At 35.8% G+C, this 10,000-nt stretch overlaps 1 protein-coding gene across 1 annotated transcript in view; it reads right to left on the bottom strand.

The window, feature by feature from the left end:
- Positions 1-229: 229 nt before the first annotated feature.
- jazf1b (JAZF zinc finger 1b) overlaps positions 230-10,000 on the bottom strand; it is a 14,158-nt gene continuing 4,387 nt past the window's right edge. The window contains exons 2-5 of the mRNA XM_079240557.1: positions 4,487-4,559; positions 3,587-3,783; positions 1,617-1,786; positions 230-556 (exon numbers count right to left, since the gene is read on the bottom strand). Of these exons, the coding sequence (XP_079096683.1) occupies positions 380-556; positions 1,617-1,786; positions 3,587-3,783; positions 4,487-4,559 (617 nt within the window). The 3' untranslated portion in view covers positions 230-379. The remainder of the gene's footprint in view (positions 557-1,616; positions 1,787-3,586; positions 3,784-4,486; positions 4,560-10,000) is intronic.

Consider the following 10,000-nt stretch of genomic DNA (forward strand, 5'->3'; position numbering starts at 1 on the left):
ACCTTTCCACCTCTGAAGTTAAAGTGGAATGCCCTGCTGCACAGGCAAGGCTACCTATGGCCTGGTTATTGTCTTGTTTCCAACTTGTCCTTATCAATAAGGTAAGTCAAGGAATAATAAAGTTACATTAATGATTGCTTAAATGTGCAAAATACAAAACTGAACTATGTAAGGATTTAATATTCTAAATCAAAATTAAGGCTAAATAATAATAAATGTATGCCATGCAATTAAAATATAGTGTCATAACTAAGTAGAAAGAAGAAAAGAAAAAGGAGTATGGAGTATAGGTGAGAAGAACAGGGCAGACTGCTGATGATTGTGGTATTTGGAAAGATGTTTACACAGCTTAAGGGAGGATGCTGGTCCTCCAGTCAGTCTACTGCTGCATCTTACGGATGATGTCAGTAGAGATGGGTGGGTGGAAGTTGATGGTGTGGTGGCGAAGACCCTGAGAAGTTTTGTAGCTCTTCCCACACCGGCACTTAAAAGGTTTGCGTACCCTGATCTGGGTCCGGTGGCCGTTCTTGGCATGATACTTGATTCCATTCACATTCTGTAACAAAATAAGGAAATTATAATAGGTACTTTAGCAATATCCCTTTAGATGAGGAAAAAATACAAAATGTAACAATAAAATGATTAAATTATGTAAAACACACATTTGATTGGGAATTCCATCCATATGGGACTGATGGACTTCTCATTTCAAACCGATTAGCTTTATATGTTGCTATACATGGCCCAAGTCATCTGGGAAGGTTTCCCACAAGACTTTGGAAACTGGCTGAATGAATTTAGCCTGAATGAATTAATGAAGTTAAAATATTGCGACATTAAACCTGTCTCTGAGCCTTTTCTCTTATCTAATTAATCCATCCATCTATCCAACCATTTTCTTAACTACTTAGTTCAACTAAGGGTTGCAGGGAAGCTGGATCCAATAGCAGCAATAACTGGGTGAGTGGCAGGGTACACCCCAGATAGGTCACCAGTCCGTCACAGGGCGAGTCAATTTATATTAATTTAATTTAATTTAATTGAAAGTTGCTGGATAGGGTTGGGACAAAGGCTGTAACAGGAGTCCATTTCTTTCAGACTAAACTCAGAAATACTTTTTTTTTTTTTTTTTTTTTTACACAGCCATCCTGATGGTCTGGTGGTGTCTAGATTGTGACATTAAATAGTACATCTAATATTGAATTACTTTTGACCAAACGAAGAAGAAAAACTGTTTTCCATTTAGAAGTGTTGTTCTGCCCCTAAACAGATGCCTACTGTTGCCTTCAACCTCAGACTAAGTCATTGCCTATAACCCTGTTATTCACGTCAGCAAAAGCAATTTTCTCAGACTGCACAGAATTTATCCCGACCACACACACGCACCACATGTGAATGGAAAATCCAGTAAAACTGCATATCACTCAAGTGGACTGTATGCATTTATGTTGCTGTAGGGCTAAAAAATTATTTTCCAGTTAAAAAAAAAAAAACATTTAAATCCTTTTCTCACTTTTATCCCATTTGGTTGATGTACGCATGCTAAACATCTGTCACTGGCACATTATATTTACAGGTTTTGTGATGAGATCTAAGAAGCTGTTCATGAAACATACCTTATATCTCTTTTTACAGCCTGGAACAGGACAAGCAAAAGGCTTCTCATCTCCTCCATTCATGCACATGGAACTAAGGATAGACTCGGAGCTAATGGCACTTTCTGTGGTCCATGACTCATCACTGTCAGACTCCTCAAAATCTACATCTTCTTCATCGCACTCACTACCTGCAGGGATTTGAAAAAAAGAAAAGTCAAACAACATGTGACTCAGGGTGTCTCAGTCAGACATGAATCAAAGTGTGTCAGGAGGCCCCAATTTGTGCTTTGTGACTTTTTTTAGACAGGAAATCTTGGTTTTTAAACAATGAAGCTAAAAAGCATGCAAACTTTGTCAACATGTGGCTGTCCTCTTTTCTCCATGTCTTGCGGTACACAAGTTTTCACAAACACTGTAATAAGCTAATTGTGAAAAAGAATTCAAGCATATTCATAGAGGTCTTGCATCAGAAACTGCTATAACTTATCAATTAGATAAAGCTGTTGTGGCTGTTCTCACGAGTACATGGGAAAATGCTACAAGGAGGAACTTTTCCCTATTTTTCCTATTATATGATGTATACACAAGTGAAATAAACAAATATGCAGAACCATGAGGGCTTCTTGAGATTCTCTAGAAAATATCCAGATTGAATAGTTCCTAAACGTCCACTTGATTCCTAAATATTTATAACTTTTCCTAATATTCAAAAAATAATCACTGTACATGGATAGTCTCTCCAATAGACACTATCTGTAACGTGTGTTATGAAATTTAAATAACTAAATATTAAACTATTAGACTGTAGTGCAAGAGGTTAAATTCATTCAGTGCTTTCAGATTAATCTAATCAAAGCAAAGACATTTATCAATTTTAGCTGTCCAGTAAAAAGAAAAAAAGAAAAAATATCGTAACACTGTAAATGTCATTAACTGTAGATTACCTGGAACTTGGATGGGAATTTAGATGTTTACAGTGTAATATTTATTGGAATAAGATCTATTTAATTTTAATGGATGTGTGTTTTCTTTTCTATATTTTCTGATTTTTGTTGTAACTTTCTTGGTGATACTGAGAATATTTCTCTTCTATTAGTTCTTAATAATACTAACTAAAGTCACAGTTTCTCTTTGCCAATACAATGTTGAACTCAGCTCAGCTCTTCCTATAGAGGTTTACGCAAATACAAAGAACATAACTTCTGTCTCTTTAACATAACTTTCAAAAGTTTTAATTTAATGGTGCCAAGAAAAAAAACAGGATTATGGTAGTTGGACTGCTGTTTTACTGCAGTGATGTTAGGATCACCATTACTGTTAAAAATGCCATCACTCAGGTGGACGTCATGTTCATGGATGAGGTTACATCAACAGTTTGTCCCAATCTTTCAGGCTATGATTTAAATTTAACAAAACAGCTGCAAATTAATAAAAACTAATTGATGTTAAGTGCTGCCCTCCGTTTAATGAGTTGAATATTTACACATCTACTTTAGCTAATGTTATGTAGTAAATTCAGTTCTATCCAGCAGGTCAAAACAATCATACGAAAAATAACTTGACAAGTGTTTTGGAGGTTGTCTACACATTAAAATGTTACAGAACATTAAAAAGCTTCAGAACATAAAAAGGTGATAACTTGTGAGCTAACAGGAGCTTCGGGTGTACAACAATGTGCACCAGACCACTACTGAAGTTACATCAAGAAATTAACTTTACTTTGTTGCGAAGGAGCATAACTAATGAAAACTACTGCTGTATAGCAGGAAAAAAAAGAGATGCTCATTTTAGTGATATAATGTAAAAAGGGAAAAATAGCTAAAGCAGACAGCAGTGAGGTACAGCATCCAGATGTGAGAATGAGTAGTGATATAAGGTAGCTGAAATGACATGACATAGATATATTTTAAAAAAAAATCTAAATGTATTTCACTGCCAAGGTGAAAAGCCCCTGAAGATCGTATTACAAAGACCACATTACCAATTACCTGTAGGTGTACTGCTGCGGAAGGAAGAGGAAGGAGTGATTGGTGGGGTGACCGGAGGGGTGAGGTTTCCACTGGTGTGGCGGGGTGGTGTGGACACGTTGCTGCGTGCCAGACTGCTTGTCAGAGACAGGGACAACTTGGGCTGCACCTTTTTCTTCAAAGCTTCATGTTCTCGCCTCGCAGCATCCGTAATAAACCTGACATTATTGAGCGTAAAAAAAGATCCACGTTTTTCAATGTTTTTAAAAAGGCAGTTATGCATTTGTTAGTTTGCTGTTGCATGTGTGAAAATAAAACATAAACATAAACCAAAAAAACAAACAAAAAAAAAAAAACCAAAAAACCCAACAATTTTTGGGATTTATAGAGTCTTTGATAAATGTGTAGAATAAAATTAAACTTTAATAGAATCGTTGTTAAAGGAGAAGTGGAATTAACAAATTAAGTGATAGCCACATCAAGAGGTGTTTCTGAAGACAGGGAGACAGTGGCAGGCTGTCGTACATTGGCTTGTTATGCAACGCTTTTAAAACCACTGTGCAAACCTCATATCAAAGACAGCTGGGATGAACTCAGAGCTATAAAAACCCCAACTACACTTTGCATAAATTCATTTAAGTACTCCACCAGATGACAAAGTGAATTGTCAGCAGAAGTTCATTAGAAGCGTTAACTTCCTATATAGTCATATATATAAACAATATAGTCATATATATAAACAAAGAGGACTTTTGGCCAGTAATGATTTTTATTTAAAAATTCAAACATGATGAACCAGAATAGTATTATTTTTAGATTATGTAGTAATGCTGAGACTTCGATCAATTAATGTCATTTACATGCTTAAAGTTAAACAAAACCTCTATTGGTTTATTTTTAATCAGAACTTTATTTCTTTACCTGTTGATATAGCTGAGCGCCACATATGTCGGCTGTTGCTGCTCCTGCTTCTCCAGAAGACATGGGTCTGTGTCTAAGCAGACAGAAAACAAAGACAATGGGAGAAAATGGCAACTGATGTTTAAGCAAACAATGAAAAAGTTGTCATTTTTAAAAATTTTTCTTTCTTCCCTAACTTGGTCTTAACAAGGCAAATGCCACTACATACACAACCACTACACAGCAAATAAAAATCAAAATGCCAACATAGTAGTCCTGTGATCAGCTGAAGGTTAATGAAGTGATATATACATATTACATCTGAGTCATAAATTATTCAAACCATGCAATATTTTGATTAGTGGGGATTTTGCATTAAACGGTTTCCTTAAGTTTAGAATGGCATGAGAAAGAACTGGAGTTTTAATGTGATTAAAAAAGTTAAATAAATTCTTACGACCCTTACTAACATTTCAGTACCAAAAAGTCTATTTGCTGTGACAGTTCTTACAGCAGCAAACGAGCTCTTCGGAAGTCCAAACTTGGATAATTGACCACTCAATTTCTGCAAGGATCTCAAAGTCTTTGAGATTAGAGGGCTTCCTGGCCAACACTGACGTTTACTGTTCCCTCAAGGTATAATGAAAAAGAGTCCAGCCTGGACTCTGAGAAAAACACTCCAAAGTATTGATAATGATCTCTCTTAACCAGCTCTTGAGTTATACTTGACAAATCTTTGTATTGGTCAAATGTCACTGATGTCCGACATGGAAAGAAAATATAGGTGTATGTACACACCTATTCATACATATGTACACACAAATATAGACATATATACTATGGAAAGAAAATAATAATAATAATAATAATAATAATAATAAAAATACTGTATCATCAAATCATTAATTGAAGTAGTTAAAAAAAAGAGGTAGAAAGAAGTGTACACTTTTTTAGAAATGCCTTTCTACTTTGACTACCCAGTCTCCAGAATCATAATGTAAACTACTTTTGAAGTTGTAATTTTGACAACGCTGGCAAAGTTATCAAGGTCACCAAACTATGTAAATATAGTCTCATATGACCAGAAATTGCATTAACAAACCCCCCCAGTTAGCTTTTGCAAAAGCTAGCAATGGTTTCACACGTCTGCCCTGGAGAGTTTAAGAGTTAAGAGTAGTTATTCTGAAGGAAGATGCCTCTTCAAGAAATAAGGGACAATTCTAACTTGGAGTCTTTATCAACGCTGAGATTGAGACTGAGTAAGTAAATACTTTTTTCTTGTTTCCATCAGAAATATAACATGGTAAAACTGTTCTTAATATTGCTTCCTGCCTCTACAGAGGGTTTCAGTCCCGACAAAACCAATCTTCACTTACAATGGCATCCATAATATGATCAGTTTTTCCTTATATTTTGTTTTGCTGTCAAAATTTGTGTCATAGAAACTCTCTATCAGTTTCTCTGTAGTCTTATATGCTTACTAAAGGATGTTTCTTTGCAAATTAACAAAGTTAAAAGTCTTATGTCACACTAACAGCCCTTCTTGGTTGGCATCCATGGAGAGAAACCTTGTGCAGACTCAGCTGAATTGTTACTAGAATTCATCAGATTCACCAGGCAATCCTTGAACACTTATTTTAAAATTCTGACAAAATTCTTAAGGTGTCTTGCAAAAAATGTTCAACCAACTTGTAACCAAACAATAATCTGAAACATACACCCAAGTTAGTCAAGAAATTGTGAACATTCTTCAGATAAAATGAAGAAAAAAACAAACAAACAAAAAAACAAAAAAATATTTTGTTGTGAAATCAGAGCTGAATTCTACAGATAATCAGTGTTCTCCACAACAGCACATTTGTGGCAAACCAGCAAAGTGACTAAGATTTTTTTTTAGGATATCCTTGTGTGTTCAAAAATGTCACGGGAAATATTTAGTGAAAGTATCTAAAATGATATTGTGCACAAATTCCAAGCTGATGCTGGTTTCTGAACCACTTCCCCTGGACCTCAGTGGAGAATTCATGGCCATTTGACTGTGTAATTAGGCATGTTCCCTTGTTAGTAAAATGCAGGGTCCAGTCTGCCCTATTCTGCTACACTATTTTAATACAGAACAAGAAAATCAAAACTCATGTTATTTTTACTGATACTACTTAAAAAGATGCCCCGCAGACAGAACATTGCTCACGCATGACCACACTTGACATGTACTGTGTTTTGCCATGTTCAACTCTACAGATTCATCTTACTAAACAATGCTAAATGTACAAGAGCCAATCTCCACACCCTGAGGTGAAGCGTGCCTGACTTCAAACACTCTCCACCACTGTTGGCCATGTGGGAGAAGAAAGATGCCCCATAAAACAACAGTTTCTACCACTTCCCAGCTGAGCCTCCCTGTCTGACAGTGCTGTGAAAGACTGCTAACCCCATGTGGTTAAATCTATTGCTTGTTTCCATCCAACAAGCTCATTTTTACTCAAAAATTCCCCTCAGGGCTATTTGTGATGTTGAATATAAACTTTTACAAGCTTTATTCAGTAAAAAAAAAAAAAAAATGTTAATAGGTCTGCTATAATTGTTACTATAACAGCATAATTTTAGTTGAAGTAATTCATCAGTGACTATGCTGGTGAGGTACAATACATAAATAAAAAATAAATAAGAAAAAGACAACTACTATTAAAAAAAAAAAAAGGTAATTAGAGTTCTTGGTTAAAGGCGTAAACAACACCTTTGTCAAGCTGTAATAAAACATGGTGTCACACTCATTTATTGCTTCCACAGACAATCTGATTACATTTACAGGGTGATGTCTCTCAAGGGGTTTCCCTTTTCCATTGTTTAGGTTTTATCATAATACCTAAAAAAAAACTTCTTAAATGACATGTACAGCAGTAAGGATGAAGCTGGATATTCAACATCCCTACTTTAAAGCTTGAAAGTTACTTCTCTGTATTCTTACTATATGTATGCAAGCTATCAAACTATAACCCCTACTATACATCAGAAAAATAGATTCTATTTATAGACAGAGGAGAAGCTTATGTGTACAACAATGAAGACTAAATCTAAACTTTTTGAGACATATATAAGGAACAATAAATCATTTAAAAAAGTAATTCAAAAAAGCATATAAAACTCTTAATTTTTGTTAATAATGTAGTAATCAATAGTAAAATATCAACCTGACCCACATTTAAGAGTCAGTGAAAAGGTCTGTGTTTTCAAAGTCTAACACAAATCATAGAAATGTTGGTGTTGGGTCATGGACGTCAAACAGACATAATCATTTCAGTAATTATGATTAAATTTCTTACTTGACGATAAAAAAGTGACAGTCTTACAATGCTGGCATATATAAACAGATCCAATCTCAGCACCTACAGCTCAGGAGGTTTCTCTCAAGGCCTCAGTCATAAGCAAGTGTTTCATTAACATTGGAATTATCCCGAGTGTGAAGGACAGCACACCTCTCTTTACTCAGCAGCCAAAGTCATGAGAACAGGAGACACACATTCATTATGACACTGTTCCCCTGCCAAAAGCCAGAGGCTGTCTACTCTGAGCTTGGGGTAATGGTATGCGTGTGTGAGAGTGCACAAGAAAGCCCTCCAAAGATCCCTAATGAGTTTCAAGCCATGGAATGGCGGTCTGCTCAAACAGCAGTGGATCAGTCTGTTTGCACACACTGTAAATCACACACACTTCAAGTGGGGACCAGAGAGGAGACCCCCACAGCCTCTGCTATTCTTTTGGGGCCACCATGAGTCAAGCACCAGGAAAAAGGCACCTTGAGTAGAGATGAGAACCCCTCTATTCAAACTACACAGGTGGTCTACCTTGGTGGCCCACTATTAGAGAACCTGTGGGAAATAAAAGGTTATTTAGTCATCATCAGTAGCTGCAAAGAGAAACAATTAATTCCTGAAAGATACAGTGAAGTTTATGTGTGTGGTAATTTGGGTGTGGAAAAAAGAGGAAGTGGGACAGGTACAGAGAACAGAACTCATTTTAGCATCGATATGGAACATGGCTGAGACTGATATGATGAATGAGCATATTGAAGTTCAGTTGGTTTGACTGCATTAATGGTCTCAGTCTATCAGTACAGCAACAAACAACGCAATAACACATTCCACATAGGGCCCCTGACATGGCCTGGATCAGGATGGTCAAACAACAAACCTTCCTAAGGTTGCAGAGGAAGTGATGCCTGCTACCCTCTCATAACGCCATCTATGACAAGCTCCTTCACCCACACACACACGCACAAGCAGGCACACCAGACAAACAGCTCTCTCTCATTTCCACCAGCGTCTGGCTCTCAACCCTCACGGCCAAATGCTCTGTGGAGTAGAGCCGAGTAGCGAGCATTATGGTGACATGTTTATGGTGGCTCTGAGCAGCAGGGAACATTACCAGGAGTGGTGGCACAGGTAATTCATTACAATGTGACCTCTGAGAAGGAAATGAAACAGAGTCAAGCTCCATGTGCTAGCTGCCTTTCAGGGGTTACTGAAAAAACACAGGGAGGGGGGGGGGGGGGGGGGGGGGGGGTTTAAAATGATCCATTATAAAAACATTAAACACAGAAATCAACTTATACAGTCATGTTTGTACAAACACCCCAATAAATGCAAAAAGATATGTACAGAATGATTCATTCAGTGCTGTTCATTGCAACTAACTGTGCAATTCATTTTAGATCCATCTGCTGCTTATGTTCTAAATTATTTGTTTAATGTTTATATTGTCCTAAATGATGTTTTTCAGACTTGAGGTGACTTTTTCTTTCTTTTTTTTTTTTTTTTAAAAACACCCAAGATATTTCATTTGCAGTTTTGGTCAGTGGCCAGTGGCCAGTCACTGTAAAAGGTATAGGTATTTCAAGCAAATCTGCTGAAAATGACCAAGAAGCTGAACTTGTGTGTATATATATATATATATATATATGTATATATGTATATATATATATATGTATATATGTATATATATATATATATATATATATATATATATATATATATATATTGCGTGTGTGTATGTATATATATATATATATATATATATATATATATATATATATATATATATATTGCGTGTGTATATATATATATATATATATATATATATATATATATATATATATATATATATATATATATATATATACGTATATGTATATACACATGAATTTTTACAACCCCAGGTAATTTTTGTGATATAGTTAGGACAAAAAGGTAGCTGAATGTTCAAAAGTCATGTACTAAATTTTTTTTGTACTAAAATAATTATATTGAATCACTATTTTATGTAAAGTCAATATTATTTTATTGAGGATGGGAGCCCCCACACAGGAACAGAAGCTGGAGTGTTGGGGGATGGGGAAATGTAATTAGGCTTGCCAGGTGCACAGATCAGGTAACTAGTTACTGTTTCCCAAATTTACTACTTCCGTGCAGATTTTGTGGGGGTGCATAGCAAACTCAGCTAAATGAACTTCCTTGAGTTTTGGTGATAAGCAAACCC

This window comes from Telmatherina bonti, assembly GCF_933228915.1.
Source record: "Telmatherina bonti genome assembly, chromosome: 5".
Taxonomy (NCBI): domain Eukaryota; kingdom Metazoa; phylum Chordata; class Actinopteri; order Atheriniformes; family Telmatherinidae; genus Telmatherina; species Telmatherina bonti.